The sequence below is a fragment of the Oncorhynchus kisutch genome, linkage group LG15, assembly GCF_002021735.2.
Source record: "Oncorhynchus kisutch isolate 150728-3 linkage group LG15, Okis_V2, whole genome shotgun sequence".
In the NCBI taxonomy this organism is placed as follows: Eukaryota; Metazoa; Chordata; class Actinopteri; order Salmoniformes; family Salmonidae; genus Oncorhynchus; species Oncorhynchus kisutch.
In genome coordinates, this window is record NC_034188.2 from 76506421 (window position 1) to 76533070 (window position 26650).

Sequence of the window (26650 nt, forward strand, 5' to 3'; positions counted from 1 at the left end):
AGGTACTGTGACCTCACTGCATGTTCTGTTGCCAGCGTGTCTCTCTCTCTCCTCTGCCATCCCACGGTCTCCATGGCGATTTTAGCACACACCACTGGCTGTAAAGGTCTGTAAGTCAGTGGAGAAGCAATTGAGATGTCTCGAATCCCTGCCAGATATTCTGGGAACTCTAATGGAGAGAAATGCCATGTGCTTAAAGGGGTTCATTCACTCTCTTTGGAAGATTGACAACATTGACAAACTTACATTTTGAAATGAACTACCCCTTTAAAGTGCTTAAATATTCATGCTGTTTTTTTTACCATAAGGATTAAGCTTATTATATCAACTACAGCTGCTAAGAAATTTGTCTTTGACATGCTGATTTCAAACACAATTTACTGTCTTATTCTCATGGTAAAGAATGTTGAGTAAGATCAGTGGAATGTCCCTTTAAGAGGCTTGAAATGCCAATGACATGCCACACTTACAAGTATTTCATTAATTTGAAGCCTTTTTGAACTTTTGAAGTCCAATTTTATCCACATAAAAGGCTCAACAAGATTATGTAATATCTAGTTTACGTATCTTCATTTTTCTGCTAACGAACAGCGACATTTGTCAAATCCATATCGTTTCCTGAATCAATTACAGTCAAAGCCAGTCAGTTTTAATCTTGCTTGAATTATTTTAATTAATTTAATCAATATTGCAAAATCCATTTAGTTTTATTAGAATATAAGTTTTGTTAGAATTAATATGATTATGCCCTTAACTCTTTCTATGAATTGATTGTGGTCCATCAATATAACTATTTTTTACATAATGTAATATAATATTTATGAAGCTGATAGTTCTCTAGCTGAACTGCACTGTGGGTAGGTGAGTTTATGTTGAGAGCATTCAGCCCAGAGACGAGTGGATTGACTACACGGCCATGACCACGTTTCCAGGAATGCTCCATGATCCATCTCTCTTTTGTTGTCACTGAGCAGTGGCAGTCAGTGTGTGTTCCAGTTGGAGATACCTTCTGGCTTGTTCTTCCAGCTCTAGGCTCTCTCTGACTATGGCTGCTCTCTCTGGCCTACTACTCTACTCTCCTGTATGCCCCTCTCATCCTCTTCTCCTCTCTTCTCTGCTCAATGCCTCACTCGTTTTCTCCTCTGGGATCACATCTCTCTCTCTCCTCTCTCCCTCCTCGTAATTCCTCCTCCATTTGCACTATATATCTCCCTGTTCTTCCTTTCCTCACCTTCTCTTTCCTCCTCCTCCCCCTCCCCTCTTACCCTTATCCTTCCTCAGCCTCTCTATTTCTTCCTCCACCCCCTCCCCTCTTACCCTTACCCTTCCTCACCCTCTCTCTTTCCCTCTCCTCCCCCTTTCTGTCTCTCCTCCTCTCCAATTCCCCTTCACCCTGTCTCTCTCCTATCCTTTCTCCCTGTCTCACCCTTTCTCTCCTCTTCTCTCCTCTCTCAATGCTTCGTGTCTGGAAGGTCCCAGGCCTTTCCGGGAGATGTTCTATATACTGCAGGCCGCTTGTGGCAGGAACTGTTCCACAGAAGGTATCTCAGTTTGACTCCGATCTGCTTTTTTCTGCTTCCTTTTCCTTTGCTTCCTCTTTTATTTTACCCATCATTCACCTGTGCTTTTCCCATCATTCACTGTGTGCCCAGTGCTGCTCACACCTTTTTCTGATTGGTTGGTTGGAGACAAAGGGGGCTGGACAGGTGAAAGGTGTTTTCCCTTCACAGAAGTTTGTGTGTGTGTGTGCATGTGTGTGTTTGTGTGTTTTTACAAATGATTTATAATGTACATCCCACACAGAAACTCATTAGAGAGTGTGTTTGTGTGTCTGTGTGTGATTCCCACATGTGTAATGTACATTGTAACCCTTTCTTCCAAGGTTAACATAAGTGATTAGTTTTGGAGAAATTCCTTGCTGTACTAAATTGTCTATCAGACCCTGTGATCTCCCTTTATAGCGAAGCCCATAACTGCTGCCATGGCAATGACCCCTGAGCGACCCTGGTGACAGCTTTGTCTAATGGCCTGCTAAGGCATCAGTGTTTGGGGAAACATCACGCCCACCACCCCTGAGCTGTGAGCAACACACACTACACACTCACAGAGGCGGAAACACACACACACAGGGAACACACATGCAGGAACATGCAGGCACACACCCATGGACACACACAAACGCTTACCCACACATAAAATACACACACTATTTTGCACTCACACGTTCAGACACACACACACACACACACACACACACACACACACACACGCGCACACTACATTATTACACACACCTCCCACTGACGACCCAATTAAGCGGATGGCTGGTTAGTGGGAGGTGTGGGAGTTGTGGGTCAAGGGTGAGCTCATGGTCACTGTGCCCCTGGTTAGAGAGAGTCCCTCACTGTAACGGTCTGTTGGTCTGCCACAGGCACCTCTCCAACCAGAGGAACCAACAGGCAGAGGATGGAGAGAGAGAGAGAGGGAGAGTGGTAGGGATTGAGAGAGATAAGGAGGGGATAAAGATAGAGAGAGGTAAAGAGGACAGAAGAAAATGAGAGGGAAATAGAGAGCTAGAGGGAAAATATGTGGAAAGTAGAGGAGAAAGAGGAGAGACTTATGATAGATAAAATGAGCAGAGGTCAGATGAGGAAGAGAGAAGAAGAGCAGCTTCAGTGATTAAAGGAAAGATGAAATGGAGGGCAGAGAATAGTAGAGAGGGCTTAGTGAAAGGGAGAGGGAGAGGGAAAACGTAGGTGTGCAGCCTTAGGGATGGAGGGATTATTGATGGAGTGAGGTGCCCAGTTGTGTGTGTGTGTGTGTGTGTGTGTGTGTGTGTGTGTGTGTGTGTGTGTGTGTGTGTGTGGGTGGGTGGGCGGGCTAAGGGGCCAGGTGAGAGTAGAGGAGCTAAACACTGTGATTCATTTACAGGGCCAGACCCCCACATCCCAGGCCATTATTCACCAGAACACCACGCACACACACTCTCCAAACACATAAAGGATACATACACACAAACATGTACAACTGCTTCTGAATTCCCCTCACAAACACACACACACAGACAAACACACAGTTAATTATGCACCTGCACACACACTAATCCACTGCTAAACGTATTACTGTCCAGAAGGTATAACACAACCATTTGACTATTATTTAGCTGCTATTCAACCTAAACACACACACACACACACACCATCCAAACGGATGCCGTTTTAACCACTCAACGTTTGCCATGTCAACCACCCAGCCACCACATCCTATAAACACATCATGAAGTTGTCCTCTTATAGACGAGCCACCACAACCCTACGCTATATTCTGAGCAGATGGGTTCAATACGTCAAGTCAATCCAGACAGCTGGTTTTATATATCAAGTCAATCCAGACAGCTGGGTTCTATATATCAAGTCAATCTAGACAGCTGGGTTCTATATATCAAGTCAATCTAAACAGCTGGGTTCTATATATCAAGTCAATCCAGACAGCTGGGTTCTATATATCAAGTCAATCTAGACAGCTGGGTTCTATATATCAAGTCAATCTAAACAGCTGGGTTCTATATATCAAGTCAATCCAGACAGCTGGGTTCTATATATCAAGTCAATCTAAACAGCTGGGTTCTATATATCAAGTAAATCTAAACAGCTGGGTTCTCTTATCAAGTCAATCCAGACAGCTGGGTTCTATATATCAAGTCAATCTAAACAGCTGGGTTCTATATATCAAGTAAATCTAAACAGCTGGGTTCTATTATCAAGTCAATCCAGACAGCTGGGTTCTATATATCAAGTCAATCTAAACAGCTGGGTTCTATATATCAAGTCAATCCAGACAGCTGGGTTCTATATATCAAGTCAATCTAAACAGCTGGGTTCTATATATCAAGTCAATCCAGACAGGTGGGTTCTATATATCAAGTCAATCCAGACAGCTGGGTTCTATATATCAAGTCAATCTAAACAGCTGGGTTCTATATATCAAGTCAATCCAGACAGCTGGGTTCTATTATCAAGTCAATCCAGACAGCTGGGTTCTATATATCAAGTCAATCTAAACAGCTGGGTTCTATATATCAAGTCAATCCAGACAGGTGGGTTCTATATATCAAGTCAATCCAGACAGCTGGGTTCTATATATCAAGTCAATCTAAACAGCTGGGTTCTATATATCAAGTCAATCTAGACAGCTGGGTTCTATTATCAAGTCAATCTAAACAGCTGGGTTCTATATATCAAGTCAATCTAAACAGCTGGGTTCTATATATCAAGTCAATCTAAACAGCTGGGTTCTATATATCAAGTCAATCCAGACAGCTGGGTTCTATGTATCAAGTCAATCTAGACAGCTGGGTTCTATTATCAAGTCAATCCAGACAGCTGGGTTCTATATATCAAGTCAATCTAGACAGCTGGGTTCTATATATCAAGTCAATCTAAACAGCTGGGTTCTATATATCAAGTCAATCCAGACAGCTGGGTTCTATATATCAAGTCAATCTAGACAGCTGGGTTCTATATATCAAGTCAATCTAAACAGCTGGGTTCTATATATCAAGTCAATCCAGACAGCTGGGTTCTATATCAAGTCAATCTAAACAGCTGGGTTCTATATATCAAGTAAATCTAAACAGCTGGGTTCTCTTATCAAGTCAATCCAGACAGCTGGGTTCTATATATCAAGTCAATCTAAACAGCTGGGTTCTATATATCAAGTAAATCTAAACAGCTGGGTTCTATTATCAAGTCAATCCAGACAGCTGGGTTCTATATATCAAGTCAATCTAAACAGCTGGGTTCTATATATCAAGTCAATCCAGACAGGTGGGTTCTATATATCAAGTCAATCCAGACAGCTGGGTTCTATATATCAAGTCAATCTAAACAGCTGGGTTCTATATATCAAGTCAATCCAGACAGCTGGGTTCTATTATCAAGTCAATCCAGACAGCTGGGTTCTATATATCAAGTCAATCTAAACAGCTGGGTTCTATATATCAAGTCAATCCAGACAGGTGGGTTCTATATATCAAGTCAATCCAGACAGCTGGGTTCTATATATCAAGTCAATCTAAACAGCTGGGTTCTATATATCAAGTCAATCTAGACAGCTGGGTTCTATTATCAAGTCAATCTAAACAGCTGGGTTCTATATATCAAGTCAATCTAAACAGCTGGGTTCTATATATCAAGTCAATCTAAACAGCTGGGTTCTATATATCAAGTCAATCCAGACAGCTGGGTTCTATGTATCAAGTCAATCTAGACAGCTGGGTTCTATTATCAAGTCAATCTAAACAGCTGGGTTCTATTATCAAGTCAATCCAGACAGCTGGGTTCTATATATCAAGTCAATCTAAACAGCTGGGTTCTATATATCAAGTCAATACAGACAGCTGGGTTCTATATATCAAGTCAATCCAGACAGCTGGGTTCTATATATCAAGTCAATCTAAACAGCTGGGTTCTATAGATCAAGTCAATCTAAACAGCTGGGTTCTATGTATCAAGTCAATCTAAACAGCTGGGTTCTATATGTCAAGTCAATCCATACAAAGCATGACCATGAAAATTATGCCAATACAGTTTGATCATGTGTCCCCTTTCCAGCCTATACCAATCAATCTCAGAAATCCCAGACTCTCCACTCAGCCTACACAATCGATCCCAGAACCTCCCCACTCTCTCAACCACGCACTATATCCTAGCCATTTTCTCAACCGATTGAAGCTAGTTAACGAAGCCGTTGTTGTACTCATTAACTAATTGCTGAACAGCTTGACGCTTGTCCTCATTTCCCTCTTCTTTTGTTCATTTGCTTTGTTTTATCTGTTTATGACAAACGCTAACTTCATCCCCTCCTCCTTCGTTGAAAGGAAGATAAATGTGCCTCTTTATCGGTTGTGCTGCCTGCCAGAGTGTTTTTAAGCACTGGAGCGGCTTCCCTTACTAATCTGAATGGAGAGACTGAGGGAAGCAATTTTAGCCTTCAACAGAGGGTTTAATAACAGCCTTGTTGCGGAGGATTCGGTTTCCCCTCTATAATTTGGTGGAAGGGAACTGTTATTTTTCCGTCTGCCCGGTTGCTGCTGTGCCAAACCTCAGTTCCTCCTTTCCCGAAATGGAGCGTTTGGTTGGTTGGGTCATATAGGATGGCTCCAGACAGACAAACAGACAGACAGACAGACAGACAGACAGACAGACAGACAGACAGACAGACAGACAGACTCATCCTTCTGAAGCCTCCATGGTTGGATTTTAATTATCTTGAATGGCTTATTTTTCTTAATACTGTGCACTTTCCTTTATTTTCATGTACACTATATATAGACAAAAGTATGTGGACACCCCTTGAAATTAGTAGATTCGGCTATTTCAGCCACACTCGTAGCTGACAGGCGTATAAAATCGAGCGCACAGCCATGCAATCTCCATAGACAAAAATGTGCAGTAGAATGGCCTTACTGAAGAGCTCAGTGACCTTCAACGTGGCAGAGTCATAAGATGCCACCTTTCCAACAAGGCAGTTTGTCAAATTTCTGCCCTAGTCAACTGTAAGTGCTGTTATTGTGAAGTGGAAACGTCTAGGAGCATCAACGGCTCAGCCACAAAGTGGTAGACCTCACAAGCTCACAGAATGGGACCGCCAAGTGCTGAAGCACGTAGCGAGTAAAAATTGTCTGTTCTTGGTTGCAATACTGTCTACCGAGTTCCAAAGGGCCTCTGGAAGCAACGTCAGAGCAAGAACTGTTTGTCGGGAGCCTCATGAAATAGGTTTCCATGGCCGAGCAGCCACACACAAGCCTAAGATCACCATGCGAATGCCAAGCGTCGACTGGAGGGGTGTATAACTCGCAGCCATTGGACTCTGGAGCAGTGGAAACGCGTTCTCTGGAGTGATGAATCACGCTTCACCATCTGGCAGTCCTACAGACAAATCTGGGTTTGGCGGATGCCAGGAAAATACTACCTGCCCTAATGCATAGTGCCAACTAAAGTTTGGTGCAGGAGGAATAATGGGCTGTTTTTCATGGTTTGGGCTAGGCCCCTTAGTTCCGGTGATGGGAAATCTCAACGCAACAGCATAAAATGACATTCTAGACGATTTTGTATATCCAACTTTGTGGCAACAGTTTGGGGAAGACCCTTTCCTGTTTCAGCATGACAATGCCCCTGTGCACAAAGCGAGGTCCATACAAGAATGGTTGGTCGAGATCGGTGTGGAAGAACTTGACTGGCCTGCACAGAGCCCTGACCTCAACTCCATCGAACACCTTTGGTATAATTTGGAACACAGACTGCGAGCCAAGCCTAATTTCCCAACATCAGTGCCCAATCTCACTAATGCTCTTGTGACTGAATTTAAGCAAGACCCAGCAGCAATGTTCCTACATCTAGTGGAAAGCCTTCCCAGCTTCCCGGCTGTTATAGCAACAAAGGGGGGACCAACTCAATATTAATGCCCATGATTTTGGAATGTGATGTATGACGAGCAGGTGTCCACATCCTTTCGTCATGTAGTGTATATTGCACTCCTCTAATGAGTGTAAAATCATCTGGTCCGACGGATATGATGCTAATCAGCATACTGAACCGTAAAAGCACTAGATTACTGTTTGCGGAAGTGAAGGGAAAGAGACAGGGAGTGTGGCTGTTTTTCGTGTCTTCCTTCTGCACAACCTTTGAGGAAAGCTATTAGGACCAAATCACTGGAGTTGTAATGATTTAAGAGACAGATGATAGAGAGCTGGAAGTGTTTATAGTAACCCAATCACAAATAGGACACACACATCTATGGTTGAGTGGTGGAGTGTTATGGCCTTAGTTGTTGCTAGGCTGAGGTCATGGCTTTATTAAACAGAAACACCGGGGAGGAATCCCATTGAGTCTGCACCTCGAGTACACTCACACACAACCACACACACACAATCTCATTCATTCACACATGCTCATTCATATAGTATACACACAGGCATGCAGACAAGCAGACACACACAGACACCCACACACATACAACACGCATACACACACACACACACACTCCGGACCCTTACATCGCACTTAAAAATGACATTCCCACACTGAGCTGTGAGTTGGTATCCACGTGAGGCCAAAATGTCCATGTAAATCAATTAGGTACCAGAGATGAGGCTGTGGTTTAATTACAGCCGGTCTTAGTGGTCTCATTTCAGACTCAGGCCCATTCACGGCTGGAGCTCCATTGACACAGGCTCTGTTAATTCAGTCTTTCAGGGCTCTGTTAATTCAGTCTTTCAGGGCTCTGTTAATTCAGTCTTTCAGGGCTCTGTTAATTCAGTCTTTCAGGGCTCTGTTAATTCAGTCTGTGGGCTCTGTTAATTCAGTCTGTCAGGGCTCTGTTAATTCAGTCTGTGGGCTCTGTTAATTCAGTCTTTCAGGGCTCTGTTAATTCAGTCTTTCAGGGCTCTGTTAATTCAGTCTGTGGGCTCTGTTAATTCAGTCTTTCAGGGCTCTGTTAATTTAGTCTTTCAGGGCTCTGTTAATTCAGTCTTTCAGGGCTCTGTTAATTCAGTCTTTCAGGGCTCTGTTAATTCAGTCTTTCAGGGCTCTGTTAATTCAGTCTTTCAGGGCTCTGTTAATTCAGTCTTTCAGGGCTCTGTTAATTCAGTCTTTCAGGACTCTGTGAACCTAGTAATTACTCACAGATTGGTTGGAAGATACACACACACACACACTTGTATTTGTGATCCGAGTGATTGTGCATGCCCGCTCCCTGTTAGATTATTTGTGTATGCTTTTGTGTGTAATGTTGTATTTGTGTGTAATGTTGTATTTGTGTGTAATGTTGTATTTGTGTGTGTTTGTCTATTTATGTATTCCCTGGCAGAGAGCCAGGAATCGTTCAGGTCATACACTCCCCACAGTACTGTCACACTCACAATTCAGTGTGTTTCCCTGTTTTTCACTATCACAGACCCATGCACTTTATTAAAATGTAGGTTTGTGTGTGTGAGGTAGAGAGAGAAGAAGCGTGTGTGATTGATTGAGTGAGAACTTTTGTGAAAGAGAAAAGAGAGCGAGAGATGAATAAACCAGTCCCCCCCCCTGTCTCTAACCCTCTCTGCTCTCTATCCCCCCCTCCTGGCCAGGTGGTAACACTGACAGCTTGTTTGACATAGAAAAGGGTGTAGGCACCATCATCATCGCTAAGCCACTAGACGCTGAGCAGCGCTCCTTCTACAACATGACTGTGGAGGTGACGGACGGGACCAACTCTGCAGCCACACAGGTAGCTGATGACACAACATGTCATATCCCTATTTATTTATTCTCAGATAGAGACAAATCTACTACCTGTGTGTGTTGATTTTGGAATGCGTAAGTTAATGTGGCACTGCTAATATTGTGTTCTGTAGCTTGCTACCACCTGTACATCTGAACACTCATAAATGCACCCTCACACACACCCTCAAAAAGTACATGATAAACCACATGCATGCTACCAATGTTTACTTTTGTAACCACAGACACAGACCTCGCCTTCATGGACAAACGCTACACTCTTATTTTGCCCAAGGACATTATGTTTTGAACTTTTTTCATCAGCCATTTTGAAAAATGCCTTTAGATGGTGTGATGGATGGCGTCACATTGTCACATGAATTATGGCATCTGCCGTGTCAAGAACCTATTCGAGTGATCAGAACACGGCAAACGGTGATAACTAGCAGTGTAATTGTCTCTCTGACCCCTGCGTCTAATTCCTCTGTTTGTACAGAGGACATTAGCCTCCCCTGTCCTCTTCTGCCATGTCCTGTCCTGTTCTGCCATGTCCTGTCCTGTTCTGCCATGTCCTGTCCTGTTCTGCCATGTCCTGTCCTGTTCTGTTCCTTCGGACTGTTCAGGCTGTGATTGAACGTTCCAAAAACGATTGTTAGTGTGTAAACTGAGCTAGTGTGAAGACTCTTTATTAGTCTCTGTTTGAGTAAGGAGTGCCATGCTCTATAGTGGGTTGGACATTATGATGATAGAGAAGTATCCCATTTTAAATTGATAAGAAATATACTGGTATATCTTATTACCCTTTCCTCTGTTAGAGGTCCTGTCATCTACAATGTGTGTTCATTGTGTGTTAAATGCAGAAGTTGACTGTGGCAGAACAGGACACACACAGTAGAATGGATTAGCATTTGTATAGAGCGGAAGGCATTGCACTGACATACGGAATGTGTTTGCAAGACACCTTATAATTTCCCTGTGACAGTCCGTACAACGCGTATGTCACTCTACCTGTTCCCGCCGTTGTCATTTTCAGGGCCAGTGCTTTTCAATAGCCAGACATTAGGCCTGCGAAACGGACACATTAACACATATCAGTTTTACTCATAGGTCTGTCATGTTCCTATGGTGCATGGCATTGTTTCTGTAAAGCGTTCTGTGACTAGGTGACAGGGAGACGGGTTCCCTGGTGAAAAGGATCGTGATTAATATGAACACATTCACACATGTACTGTAGGTTTAGTTGACTTTTTCAGTTTCTCACATTATCCCCCCCCCCTCCGTCTTTCATCCCTTTCTCCCTCTCTCTGGAGGGAGGGAAATGCAACTGAGCTTTACTGCTGTGTGCCCTGAAAGGGAGAGCCAACCCACTGGGTACAGAAGTCAATTCAACATCTGTTCCATGTTGGTTCAATGTCATTTCATTGAAATGACAACGTTGATTCAACCAGCGTGTGCCCAGTGAGAATCCCCATTAAGTACAGAGGTCTAATTGCTAGCTAGGGCACAGGAAGCTATACACATCCTCTTTCAGCTACTCTCTATTCATTCTGAGTAACTCCTTCTGTCTCAGTTGGTCCATTATGCCAATGTTGTACCCTGTGTGAAGGTACCTGTTCACAATGTCCAAACCCCCTTGCTATTCATTCAACACACATACACACACACACACACACACACACACACACACACACACATTGTTAAACAACTCTCCTCCGCCTACCAACACACACACACACACACACACACACACACACACACACACACACACACACACACACACACACACACACACACACACACACACACACACACACACACACACAGTCCCTACACACCCCTGCAAGATAGTCTTGTGTAGCTCAGTTGGTAGAGCATGGTGCTTGCAGTGCTAGCGTTGTGGGTTTGATTCCCATGGGGGATCAGTATAAAAAATGTATAAAAATGTATTCACTCACTACTTCAAATCAAATTTTATTGGTCACGTACACATATTTAGCAGATGTTATTGTAGCGAAATGCTCGCTCTGGATAAGAGCGTCTGCTAAATTACAACAAAAAATTGAAATGCAAGATGTGCTGACTAAATCCCTATGGGTGTACGCACGTATCCTCCCGACCCACACACACACCTGTAAGACGTGCTGACAGTAGAGCCAGTCATGAGAGGCTGGGCTGAGTTCCCTTCTTCAACATCACAGATGGAGCGTCAGCGTGATGCCCAATGGGGGAAATCTCCACTGTTCACCGGCAGGAAGACAGCTGCTGCTTCTGTCTTATATTTAGCCTTCTCTGCCGCCCTTCTTACGCAACACAACAGCCTTTATCACCGGCGGTGGGAATCTGCTGTTCTTGATTCACAAGGTTTCCATGAGTCATCAACCATCAACACAGTACATGACACGCAACGCAACAAGCACGTCAGCAAACATGCCGTATATGAATACATTCTTGTGAATTTGATATTCATTTAAATGTTTATAGGCTTATGGAGCCAAATTGTATCTATGATCTTATCATCCTTCATGGTTTTTATATGTTCTATTTCTATCTATAATTAACCAATGATATCAAGCCACACCCAGCCATGATTACAGACACCTGTGTGTCCTTTGAAATGATATAAACTAGTGACCCGCAGTGTTTATCATTATACCCTGATGAAGACAGCTTGTCTGTCCAAACGTTGGTTATTTAAACAATAAGGCACTAGGGGTTGTGGTATATGGCCAATTAGGGTTGCACATTTTGGGGAAGATTCAGAGGTGGAAACTTTCCGTGGGAATTAACAGGAATATATGTGAATTAATGTGGAAATATGTGAATTAACAGAAATACACGCAAATTAATATTAATACCATTAAATGTAGATGTTTTCTGCATTGGATATATTAACCATATCATATGGAGACAGAAACAGAAACCTTTTACCTTATCATAGTAGACATAATTGCAAATGATTAAATCCTTCCAATAGAAATAAAAAAAGATTTAGTTTCGAATTGAACTTTAATTAAATGAGTTGACTCTTCACATGGGATGATTTCACTGAACAACAAAAGAAAGGGAATATTAAATGATCCCCAATGATCCATCGCATCTCCCAAAAACATTTTCGACATACATCTGTAAAATGATAGTCTAGAAACTAAAGCTTTGGTTGTCTTCCTCTCAGGCTTCCATGTCTTCTCCCTGGACCTCCTCAATGTCCACGTCAATATCCACCTTCACTGTCTTCACGCTTTTTGATGTATTTCAGAACTGCAGTTTCCTCTTCTTTTCGCAACAGGGAAGTGGGCAGGGCAGTACGGATTTCTTCTCTTACATCTGCAAGCAGAGTCTGAACATCAGACAGGATGGCATTGTCTCCCTCAGTCCGTGCAATGGCTACTGCTATAGGTTTCAGGCTGCTTACCACTCTCTCCCAAAATACATCATCCAGGAGGATCCTCTTGATGGGGCTGTCCATATCATCAGACTGTGGTATGGCCATTTCTTGGAGAGACTCCTTCCCCTCCAGGAGACTGTCAAACATGATAACAACACCACCCCAACGGTTGTTGCCTGGCAGCTTCAATGTGGTGCTCTTATTCTTTTCACTTTAATTGATGAGTTAGATTGCTGCTATAACTTGATGACCCTTCACATATATAACCATTTCCTTGGCTCTCTTGTAGAGTGTTTCCATTGTTTTCAGTGCCATGATGTCCTTGAGGAGCAGATTCAATGCATGAGCAGCATAGCCAATGTGTGTGATGTGAGGCTAGGACTTCTGATTCAAGAAATATCATGAGCTGTTGCTATCGATAAGGTGTCTGATTCATCATTTTCACCTCGAATAGAAGTAGAGGGACTTTTGTCTGAGGTTGCTTGTTGTGAGTGCTGAGGGAACTTTATGCACTTGGCCAGATGATTCTGCATCTTTGTTGCATTCTTCACATATATTTGAAAATGTACGCAGCTTTTCCTTCTACATTAGCTGCAGTGAAATGTCTCCACACATCAGATAGTGGCATTTTCCTGTAAAGATTAGAAAAGAAAATGTAAAAAAATATATATACAATTCCATGTACAGATAAGTAGTTAAGCAGTCAGATTAAACAACTTCTTTGTAAGATAAATGTTTTAAAATGAAATATGTATGGAAACAGGTGAATTAACACTCCTCAGTTAGCAGGCTCAAGCTAAAACCCACATGGTAGCAAAAACAAACTAGCAGAAATGGTTAGCAAGTTAGAAATTATTTAAACACACTTTGCTGTAGGCTACTATTTGCTAGTTAACAAAAAATAATGTATGTCGTATAAAATATATTCACCCCACCCAGTATTGTAATAAAAACTTACAAGAAAGCATATAGTCATTGGCTCAGACAGTGTAGTAGTGTGGGCTCAATAGCATCTCATTAGTGTGCAAGATCTTGAGAATCAGCTGTACATGTGGTGGAAAAAATGCACTGTGCATGCAGAGGGTTGCAATTCCATTGAGTTGGGGATAGTTTAACCAAAATATGCCACAAGACCTAGAATTGCCTTTTGTGTATCCCACAAAAAAGGTTCTCTGTTACAAGCCAACTTTTTTGATGAATTTAAGCAAAATTCCCCAAATTCCCAGGCTTAACTTCCCACGGCTAAGGGCTGTTCTTAGGCGTGGAGTGACTGTACACAGCCCTTAGCCGTGGTATATCGGCCATATACCACAAATCCCTGAGGTGCCTTATTGCTTTTATAAACTGGTTATCAATGTAATTAGAGAAGTAAAAAGAAATGTTTTGTCATACCTGTGACATACGGTCTGATATACCACGGCTGCCAGCCAATCAGCATTCAGGGCTCTAACCACCAAGTTTATAATTGGTTATTAAATCATTGCATCTGTGCTCTTAGAGTGTTCAGTTCTCCTTTTCTTTTTCAAGTATATAAATACATGAACTGCAAAAACGTGGTAATAGTTGTGACAGATTCGCGAATATGTACTGTATGACATGAAACTGAATATAGTATCTGACTGAATGCACAGTACCAGTCAAAAGTTTGGACACCTACTCATTCAAGGGTTTTTCTTTATTTTTACTACATTGTATAATAATAGTGAAGACATAAACACTATGAAATTATACACATGGAATCATGTAGTAACCAAAAAAGTGTTAATCAAATCTAAATATATTTTATATTTGAGATTCTTCAAAGTAGCCACCCTTTTCTTTGATGACAGCTTTGCACATGCTTGGCATTCTCTCAACCAGCTTCACCTGGAATACTTTTCCAACAGTCTTGAAAGACTTTTCCTTCACTCTGCGGTCCAACTCATCCCAAACCATCTCAATTGGGTTGAGGTCTGGTGATTGTGGAGGCCAGATCATCTGATGCAGCACTCTGTCACTCTCCTTGGTCAAATAGCCCTTACACAGCCTGGAGGTGTGTTGTGTCATTGTCCTGTTGAAAACCAAATGATAGTCCCACTAAGCGCAAACCAGATGGGATGGTGTATCACTGCAGAATACTGTGGTATCCATGCTGGCTAAGTGTGCCTTGAATTCTAAATAAATTATTGACAGTGTCACCAGCAAAGCACCCCCACACCTCCTCCTCCATGCTTCACGGTGTGAACCACACAACTGGAGATCATCCATTCACCTACTCTGCGCCTCACAAAGACACGGCGGTTGGAACCAGAAATCTCAAATTTGTAAACATCATACCAAAGGACAGATTTCCACCGGTCTAAAGTCCATTGCTCGTGTTTCTTGGCCCAAGCAAATCTCTTCTTATATTTGGTGTCCTTTAGTAGTGGTTTCTTTGCAGCAATTTGAACATGAAGGCCTGATTCACGCAGTCTCCTCTGAACAGGTGATATTGAGATGTGAATGTTACTAGAACTGTGTGAAGCAGAGAAGGGGCGGCAGGTATCCTAGTGGTTAGAGCATTGGGCCAGTAACCAAAGGTTGCCAGATCGAATCCCCAAGCTGAAGAGGTAAAAATATGTAATTCTGCCCCTGAATATGGCAGTTAACAAACTGTTCCTAGGCTGTCATTGTAAATTTGTTACCAACTGACTTGCCTAGTTAAATATATATTTTTAAATCATTTATTTGGGTTGCAATTTCGGAGACTGGTAACTCTAATGAGCTTATCTTCTACCGCAGAGCTCATCCTCTACAGCTCTCATGAGAGGTGGCCCTCATGAGAGCCAGTCTCATCGTAGCACTTGATGGTTTTTGCGACTGCACTTGAAGAAACGTTCAAAGGTGTTGACATTTTCAGGATTGACTGACCTTCATGTTTTAAAGTAATGATGGACTGTTGTTTCTCTTTGCTTATTTGAGCTGTTCTTGCCATAATATGGACTTGCCCTTTTACCAAATAGGGCCATCTTCTGTATACCACCCCTACCTTGTCACAACACAACTGTTTGGCTAAACGCATTAAGAAGGAAAGAAACTCCACAAATTAACTTTAAACAAGGCTCACCTGTTATCAATGGTATTGTATAGGTTATGGCCTACCCTTCACTCCACTGAAGACTGAAAACAAAACGCTTGTGTGTTCTAGTACTACGACATATTGGCCTAACCCTACCCACAACCCCCCTCTCTCCCTCTCCTTTTCAGGTCCACATCACAGTGTTGGACAACAACGACAACGCACCTGTCTTCTCCCAGCCCACCTATGACATCACCATCTCTGAGGACACACCCCCGGAGACGGAGGTGGTCCAGGTGTTAGCGTCAGACCGGGACGAGCGCCACCGCCTCACCTACTCCCTCCACAGCGCCATCGACCCCTCCAGCCTGCGTCTGTTTCGTATAGACCCCATCATTGGCACGGTGTATACTACAGAGAGACTCGATCACGAGGCTAGGGCACAACACATCCTCACTGTCATGGTAAGAGACTGATACCATTACTGTTGGATCAAATACGGTTTGGTTATCTTGAATCAAATCAAATCAAATTGTATTAGTCACATGCACTGACAGTGAAATGCTTACTTTCGAGCCCCTAACCAACAATGCTGTTTAAAAAAATATATGGACAAGAATAAGAAATAAAAGTAGCAAGTAATTAAAGAGCAGCTGTAAAATAACAATAGCGAGGCTATATACAGGGGGGTACCGGTACAGAGTCAATCTCGTTGTAAGAGAGGTTTCCATTCGTGTTATTTGGTCACATTCCCTTAAGATTCTGCATGAAAATCCCTCCGTTGCTCATGGATGTGTTGAAACTGTCAGAGGAGGAGTGAAAAGAAAAGAATGGGAAAGGAGAGGAGAGCAGAGCAGAGGAGAGGAGAAAGGACCTGTAGAGATGCAGAGTGGACCAAGAGCATTATCTTTATTCCAGCAGCTTAATATTCTAATGTGACTCAGCTCTCCTGCAAGAGACAGACTACTTCTATGTCTGTGTTCTCATTTTACCTGAACTCATCATTAAGCAGTTACACTAATTACTGAGAGCAATGAACCAACTTCTCACCCTCGTCAGGGGAATGAGACGGTTTAAGGAACCATGACTGCGTTTGTGTGTGTGTTGGGGAGAGCGATAAAAGGAATTTGTGAAAGAGAGATGTGAGAGTGATCTGACTGGAACTGTTTTGTGTTGGTTGGGAGAGTGTTAGGTGTATTTGTGTGTGTGTGGGTGTGTGGAGTCAGGCTGTGTGTGTGTTTAGTTCTGAAATGAATCATCCTCATTCACTCTGTTTTACTTACTTTCCTCTGGTTCAGTGGGTAGGTAACATAGGAAATGAATGCTCATCCTACCACTGTAGTTGTACTGTTTTCTCAAATCTCGAAGAAATGTAATTATAGATGAAATGTAGTCATTTTGAATTTTATCATATCGCGTTGATAAGCGAGGTAGGAACGTCTGCCTGACATTTTTTATGAGGGAAAATATATATATATATATTTTTCAGTTTTAGGCCGGGCGCACTGATTTAATTTGGTGAAATCTACAGGTAGATAGTATCTTTAATATCTGGCATTCGGTGTGCCCATGACAGTGCCTGCTGTGCTGGAACCAGGTATGTTTGCACATCTGTACATGTATAGTATAGGCTACAATACGATCAGTAGCTCATAATTGTAACATCTTCCTGCACAAAATAGATAAGAGGTCTAACAATATAAATATAAATTGACTACACATAACCACTACAGAGTCTAAGATAACAGTTCCCAAACACTACACATAACCACTACAGAGTCTAAGATAACAGTTCCCAAACACTACACATAACCACTACAGAGTCTAAGATAACAGTTCCCAAACACTACACATAACCACTACAGAGTCTAAGATAACAGTTCCCAAACACTACACATAACCACTACAGAGTCTAAGATAACAGTTCCCAAACACTACACATAACCACTACAGAGTCTAAGATAACAGTTCCCAAACACTACACATAACCACTACAGAGTCTAAGATAACAGTTCCCAAACACTACACATAACCACTACAGAGTCTAAGATAACAGTTCCCAAACACTACACATAACCACTACAGAGTCTAAGATAACAGTTCCCAAACACTACACATAACCACTACAGAGTCTAAGATAACAGTTCCCAAACACTACACATAACCACTACAGAGTCTAAGATAACAGTTCCCAAACACTACACATAACCACTACAGAGTCTAAGATAACAGTTCCCAAACACTACACATAACCACTACAGAGTCTAAGATAACAGTTCCCAAACACTACACATAACCACTACAGAGTCTAAGATAACAGTTCCCAAACACTACACATAACCACTACAGAGTCTAAGATAACAGTTCCCAAACACTACACATAACCACTACAGAGTCTAAGATAACAGTTCCCAAACACTACACATAACCACTACAGAGTCTAAGATAACAGTTCCCAAACACTACACATAACCACTACAGAGTCTAAGATAACAGTTCCCAAACACTACACATAACCACTACAGAGTCTAAGATAACAGTTCCCAAACACTACACATAACCACTACAGAGTCTAAGATAACAGTTCCCAAACACTACACATAACCACTACAGAGTCTAAGATAACAGTTCCCAAACACTACACATAACCACTACAGAGTCTAAGATAACAGTTCCCAAACACTACACATAACCACTACAGAGTCTAAGATAACAGTTCCCAAACACTACACATAACCACTACAGAGTCTAAGATAACAGTTCCCAAACACTACACATAACCACTACAGAGTCTAAGATAACAGTTCCCAAACACTACACATAACCACTACAGAGTCTAAGATAACAGTTCCCAAACACTACACATAACCACTACAGAGTCTAAGATAACAGTTCCCAAACACTACACATAACCACTACAGAGTCTAAGATAACAGTTCCCAAACACTACACATAACCACTACAGAGTCTAAGATAACAGTTCCCAAACACTACACATAACCACTACAGAGTCTAAGATAACAGTTCCCAAACACTACACATAACCACTACAGAGTCTAAGATAACAGTTCCCAAACACTACACATAACCACTACAGAGTCTAAGATAACAGTTCCCAAACACTACACATAACCACTACAGAGTCTAAGATAACAGTTCCCAAACACTACACATAACCACTACAGAGTCTAAGATAACAGTTCCCAAACACTACACATAACCACTACAGAGTCTAAGATAACAGTTCCCAAACACTACACATAACCACTACAGAGTCTAAGATAACAGTTCCCAAACACTACACATAACCACTACAGAGTCTAAGATAACAGTTCCCAAACACTACACATAACCACTACAGAGTCTAAGATAACAGTTCCCAAACACTACACATAACCACTACAGAGTCTAAGATAACAGTTCCCAAACACTACACATAACCACTACAGAGTCTAAGATAACAGTTCCCAAACACTACACATAACCACTACAGAGTCTAAGATAACAGTTCCCAAACACTACACATAACCACTACAGAGTCTAAGATAACAGTTCCCAAACACTACACATAACCACTACAGAGTCTAAGATAACAGTTCCCAAACACTACACATAACCACTACAGAGTCTAAGATAACAGTTCCCAAACACTACACATAACCACTACAGAGTCTAAGATAACAGTTCCCAAACACTACACATAACCACTACAGAGTCTAAGATAACAGTTCCCAAACACTACACATAACCACTACAGAGTCTAAGATAACAGTTCCCAAACACTACACATAACCACTACAGAGTCTAAGATAACAGTTCCCAAACACTACACATAACCACTACAGAGTCTAAGATAACAGTTCCCAAACACTACACATAACCACTACAGAGTCTAAGATAACAGTTCCCAAACACTACACATAACCACTACAGAGTCTAAGATAACAGTTCCCAAACACTACACATAACCACTACAGAGTCTAAGATAACAGTTCCCAAACACTACACATAACCACTACAGAGTCTAAGATAACAGTTCCCAAACACTACACATAACCACTACAGAGTCTAAGATAACAGTTCCCAAACACTACACATAACCACTACAGAGTCTAAGATAACAGTTCCCAAACACTACACATAACCACTACAGAGTCTAAGATAACAGTTCCCAAACACTACACATAACCACTACAGAGTCTAAGATAACAGTTCCCAAACACTACACATAACCACTACAGAGTCTAAGATAACAGTTCCCAAACACTACACATAACCACTACAGAGTCTAAGATAACAGTTCCCAAACACTACACATAACCACTACAGAGTCTAAGATAACAGTTCCCAAACACTACACATAACCACTACAGAGTCTAAGATAACAGTTCCCAAACACTACACATAACCACTACAGAGTCTAAGATAACAGTTCCCAAACACTACACATAACCACTACAGAGTCTAAGATAACAGTTCCCAAACACTACACATAACCACTACAGAGTCTAAGATAACAGTTCCCAAACACTACACATAACCACTACAGAGTCTAAGATAACAGTTCCCAAACACTACACATAACCACTACAGAGTCTAAGATAACAGTTCCCAAACACTACACATAACCACTACAGAGTCTAAGATAACAGTTCCCAAACACTACACATAACCACTACAGAGTCTAAGATAACAGTTCCCAAACACTACACATAACCACTACAGAGTCTAAGATAACAGTTCCCAAACACTACACATAACCACTACAGAGTCTAAGATAACAGTTCCCAAACACTACACATAACCACTACAGAGTCTAAGATAACAGTTCCAAACACTACACATAACCACTACAGAGTCTAAGATAACAGTTCCCAAACACTACACATAACCACTACAGAGTCTAAGATAACAGTTCCCAAACACTACACATAACCACTACAGAGTCTAAGATAACAGTTCCCAAACACTACACATAACCACTACAGAGTCTAAGATAACAGTTCCCAAACACTACACATAACCACTACAGAGTCTAAGATAACAGTTCCCAAACACTACACATAACCACTACAGAGTCTAAGATAACAGTTCCCAAACACTACACATAACCACTACAGAGTCTAAGATAACAGTTCCCAAACACTACACATAACCACTACAGAGTCTAAGATAACAGTTCCCAAACACTACACATAACTACTACAGAGTCTAAGATAACAGTTCCCAAACACTACACATAACCACTACAGAGTCTAAGATAACAGTTCCCAAACACTACACATAACCACTACAGAGTCTAAGATAACAGTTCCCAAACACTACACATAACCACTACAGAGTCTAAGATAACAGTTCCCAAACACTACACATAACCACTACAGAGTCTAAGATAACAGTTCCCAAACACTACACATAACCACTACAGAGTCTAAGATAACAGTTCCCAAACACTACACATAACCACTACAGAGTCTAAGATAACAGTTCCCAAACACTACACATAACCACTACAGAGTCTAAGATAACAGTTCCCAAACACTACACATAACCACTACAGAGTCTAAGATAACAGTTCCCAAACACTACACATAACCACTACAGAGTCTAAGATAACAGTTCCCAAACACTACACATAACCACTACAGAGTCTAAAATAACGGTTCAGAACAGACACGACAGACACAACAGGCACCGCAGACACAGGCAGAACAGACAGAACAGACACAGGCAGAACAGACAGAACAGACACAGACAGGCACAGGCAGAGCAGACAGACAGAACAGGCACCGCAGACACAGACAGAACAGACACAGACAGGCACAGGCAGACACAGGCACGGGCAGAACAGACACAGACAGAACAGACACAGGCAGACACAGGCAGAACAGACACAGACAGGCACAGGCAGACACAGACAGAACAGACACAGGCACAGGCAGACACAGACAGAACAGACCCAGGCAGAACAGACAGAACAGACACAGGCAGACACAGACAGAACAGACACAGACAGGCACTGGCAGAACAGACCGAACAGACACAGACAGGCACAGGCAGACACAGACAGAACAGATCTATTGTCTCCAATGGACCCAGTGATCGTCCGCCTACCACTTCCTCAGTACCATAACACCCTTCAGTCTAGGGTTAATATATCACTCCTAGGCCCATTGGGTTGTGTTAAGTGTGTTGAACTAGCCAGCGTTTCATAATACCGCCAGCAAAGCTAGCGCTAATTCTGATGCTAATGCTGGTTCTATTAATACTCCCCCTGTGTGGCGCCTCGTATGAGACAAGCTTTTTCTCTGATCCCGTTCTCTTGTTGTGGAGAGTCTCACATCGGGGCATAAATATACATCTCATTAGCCCTCAAATTCTCATCTGCTCCCCCTGATGACGGGATTAGTCCGTCCCAAAAGACCCATAATGGTTTGCAGTGACACTCCCTTTTCATTTCATGGAAAGTTAAAGCTTCAGTACATGTTTTACAGGGCAACTCCAGTAATGTTGTCCTATTGAGTCTATGTGTTTGTTTATTCTTTGCCGTAACATAGAAAGCTATTTTGTAATACGCAACTGTTTATTTTGCCTCATGCCAGTTATATAATGAGAAATGTAGTTGTGTCAGATCTAATACTATACACCTGTATTAGTAGACCAATGATTAGAAAACATTTCTCCCTCAGGTAAAAGACCAGGAGTTTCCATACAGGAGGAACCTGGCCCGAGTGTTGGTGGATGTGGAGGATGTTAATGACCATGTCCCAGTGTTCACCAGTGCTCTGTACGAGGGTTCGGTCTATGAGTCTGCAGCAGTGGGCTCTGCTGTGCTCCAGGTGACTGCCCTGGACAAGGACAAAGGAGAGAACGCAGAACTCCTCTATACCATGGAATCAGGTGAGCAACTATACAAATGGCTTTGTAATTAAACAATAAGGCCTGAGGAGGTATGGTATATGGCCAATATACCACAGCTAAGGGCTGTTCTTATGCATGACGTAACACGGGGTACCTGGACACAGCACTTAGCAGTGGTATATTGGCCATATACCACAAATCCCAGCGGAGCCTTATTACTATTATAAACTGGTTACCAATATAATTAGAGCAGTAAAAATAAATGTTTTGTCATACCCATTGTATACGGTCTGATATACCACGGCTTTCAGGCAATCAACATTCAGGGCTCGAACTGCCCGGGTTTATAATAAAAGTTTTAGAACTATCAAAATAATAAGGTGTGTCTAACTATACATAGATATAGACCAGGGGTCTCCAACCTTTTCTAGCATGAGAGCTACTTTTAAAAAAGGAAACATTGCGCAAGCTTTTCTTTTTTCTAGCTTTCAAATATTCTTCTCTTCTCCTCCTCTACAACTCTTCCCCGGGTCCTTAGTATACCTGGTAAAAAATAATGGTTAATAAACCACTCTAAGGGGGGCCTATAAAATGTGAGATTTTCACAAATTCTGTTTTCTCAGTAAACATTTTTTATTATTTTAGATTTATGTTTTACTCTCAAAATAAAAACAATTCATAGAGAAACAATACAATGGGATGTCATATCCCATTTAATTTAATTATACATCTGGCCCTTTAATTGCCGTCTAATGTGAGGATTGTGCCGTTCGAGCGATGGTTCTGTACTGCTGCTACACATTTCATGGCAAAGTTAGAAAATAATAAATACAATTTATATACTTACTCATGATATACTTCTGCCAGGTAAGCCTACTTTGTAGTTAACATTTCATTGACAATGTTTTGGGGAAAGTATGCCCATTATTTTCAACCTACAAGATGGTTATCACATCAACTGGATAAACATGGAGCGATAGACAAAGCGCACAGTAGTGGCTAATAGTGGTTAACCAGAGATGGGATAATGTCAATATTGTGTTGATTAGATAGTAGCTGGGAGCTTGCAGTGTCTGATACGTGTGAGATTTGTTTACGACAGTTTGTGGTGGAACGCGTGGAAATTGCATGTACTTTCAGAATTGTTTGGCAAACTACTTATAGGTGGGTGGACCCCTGATAGAGACAGTATATCGATAAAAGATTACAATATACAAACAGTTGATAAAGATTTAGTTGTACTAGTTTTTATCACTGAATATTCGTTGTTATGTCTGTTTTCCTTTAGGCAACACAGGGAACACATTCTGGATTGAGCCGGTTCTGGGGATCATCTCTGTGGCCCGCGAGCTTGACCTCTCCACTATCGGCTATTACATCATCACCGTCAGAGTTACCGACAATGGCTCCCCTCCACTCTCTGCCAACTCTGTGGTTCGCATCGCCATCACGCTGTCCGACAACGCCGGACCCAAGTTCTCCCAGACCGAATACCAGGCCGAGGTCACAGAGAACGTTGCCGTGGGAACCTCTGTCACCACGGTGAGCGCCATGAGCCAATCCACGCTGACCTATGACATCCGACATGGCAACAGCGAACGCACCTTCAGGATCAACCAGTACAGCGGCGTGATCACAACTCAGAAACCCCTTGACTATGAGACCACAGCATCTTATAACCTGATCGTCCAGGCCACCAACATGGCTGGCATGGCCTCCAATGCCACCCTGCTCATACGGGTGCTGGATGAAAATGACAACCCACCTGTTTTCCAGCTGCTACGCTACCAGGGTAGTATCAGCGAGGCGGCACCCATCAACAGTGTGGTCCTGAACCCAGACAACACTCCTTTGGTCATCAAGGCCACTGATGCTGACCGCAACCAGAACGCTCTCCTGGTCTATCAGATCGTTGAGGACACAGCCAAGATGTTCTTTAAAGTGGATTCTGGCACCGGCTCCATCAGGACTATCGCCAACCTGGACCACGAGTCGTTTGCTAGTTTTAACTTTCATGTTCACGTGAGGGACAGTGGGAGGCCTCAGCTGACAGCGGATAGCCCCACTGAGGTCACCATCCAGGTAATCGACACAAACGATTCTCCACCTGTCTTCACCCAGAACGCCTACGAAACTGTCCTGCTGCTGCCCACCTATGTAGGAGTAGAGGCATTACAGGTCTCAGCCACAGACCCAGACCAAAACGTCCCCACAGAACTCACCTACTCACTGACAGACGGAAACCTGGAGCACTTTGCCATCCAGCTCTCCAGCGGCATCATCATCGTCAAGAACAACAACTTCTCCAAGGAACGGTTCCGCTTCAACGTCAAAGTGTCTGATGGAAAGTTCTCCAGCACCACTCTAGTCACTGTTCTCGTCCGTGAGACGCTGGACTCTGGCCTCTTCTTTGCCCACAGCCTCTACTCCTCGTCCATCCAGGAGAACAATACCAACATCACCAAAGTGGCTGTGGTCAACGCAGTGGGGAATCGCCTCAACGAGCCCCTCAAGTACACCCTACTGAATCCAGGGACATGCTTCCGGATCCGACCCACCTCGGGCGTAATCCAGACCACTGGGATTCCCTTTGACCGTGAGGAGCAGGAGTTCTATGAGCTGGTGGTGGAGGCAGGGAGGGAACACGACCGTCTGCGTGTTGCCAGGGTGATTGTCAGGGTCCAGGTAGAGGACATTAACGACAATGCTCCTGCGTTCCTGGGACTTCCGTATTACGCTGCTGTCCAAGTGGAGGCTAAACCTGGTGTGCCCATATTCCGAGTCACCGCCATGGACCGTGACAAAGGCATCAACGGAGAGGTGTCTTACTACCTCAAAGACGACCACGGACACTTTGAGATCGACAGGCTGACGGGCGGCCTCCGTCTGAAGGAGGCTTTTGAGTCTGACCTGTCCAACCAGGAGTACCAGATGGTAGTTTATGCCAAGGATGGAGGTTACCCTCCCCTCTCATCTGCCGTAGAGTTCCCCATCACCGTGGTGAACAAGGCCATGCCCGTCTTTGACAAGTCCTTCTATGCAGTGGCGGTGAACGAGGATGTAGCGGTACACACGCCTATATTAGGAATCAATGCCACCAGCCCAGAGGGCCAGAACATCATCTACACCATCGTGGAGGGAGACCCCTCTCTGCAGTTTGACATCGGCTTTGACACCGGAGTCATTAAAGTCATCAACTCCCTGGACTATGAGATCGCCTCATCCTTCCGTCTGACTGTCAGAGCCACAGACTACCTGACCGGCGCCCGTGCTGAGGTGGACGTAGATGTCACAGTTAATGACGTCAATAATAACCCTCCGGTGTTTGAAAAAACATCCTATAAGGCAGTTCTGTCTGAGACTGCCATGATCGGCACTCCGGCGCTGCAAGTGGTGGCTACCGACCAAGACTCTGAGAAGAACAACATCGTACACTATCAGATCTTCTATCCCACAGATGCCTACAACAGCACCGACCACTTCCACATCGACAGCAGCAGTGGCCTCATCCTGACCGCCCGCATGCTCGACCACGAGCTTGTCCAGCGCTATGACTTCATCGTCAGGGCAACCGATAACGGCTTCCCACCGCTGAGCAGTGAAGTGTCGGTCGTGCTTGTGGTGAACGACATGAACGACAACCCTCCGGTGTTCAACCAGCTTCTCTACGAGGCCTATGTCAGCGAGCTGGCCCCTAGGGGCCATTTTGTGACCTGCATCCAGGGTTCGGATGCTGACAGCTCAGACTATGACAAACTGGAGTACAGCATCCTGTCAGGAAACGAGAGGATGAACTTTGTGATGGATGGTAAGACGGGTATCATCATGCTGTCTGGTCACAGGAAGCAGAGGATGGAGCCAGCCTACAGTCTGAATGTATCCGTGTCTGATGGGGTGTTCACCAGCACGGCCCAGGTGCACGTCAGGGTCCTGGGGGCCAACCTCTACAGCCCTGTGTTTGAACTGAATCCCTACGAGGCAGAGGTACGGGAAAATGCAGCTATAGGAACAAAGGTGATCCAGGTAAGAACCATTCATTTTGAAGTATTCAGCATATGAATGCTTTAATTGAAACAATGATATGTATTTTATTGAATGAAGCAT

General features: G+C 43.1%; 1 protein-coding gene across 5 annotated transcripts in view; it reads left to right on the forward strand.

Moving 5' to 3' along the window:
* Positions 1-26650, forward strand: part of fat3a (FAT atypical cadherin 3a) — a 249514-nt gene that overhangs the window by 165367 nt on the left and 57497 nt on the right. For 3 of the 5 annotated variants that reach the window (XM_031791117.1, XM_031791118.1, XM_031791120.1), the window contains exons 6-10: positions 1473-1541; positions 9131-9270; positions 15874-16149; positions 22375-22585; positions 23835-26569. In XM_031791117.1, coding sequence (XP_031646977.1) covers positions 1473-1541; positions 9131-9270; positions 15874-16149; positions 22375-22585; positions 23835-26569 — 3431 coding nt within the window. The remainder of the gene's footprint in view (positions 1-1472; positions 1542-9130; positions 9271-15873; positions 16150-22374; positions 22586-23834; positions 26570-26650) is intronic. The other 2 variants (XM_031791119.1, XM_031791121.1) reach the window with 1 other exon arrangement.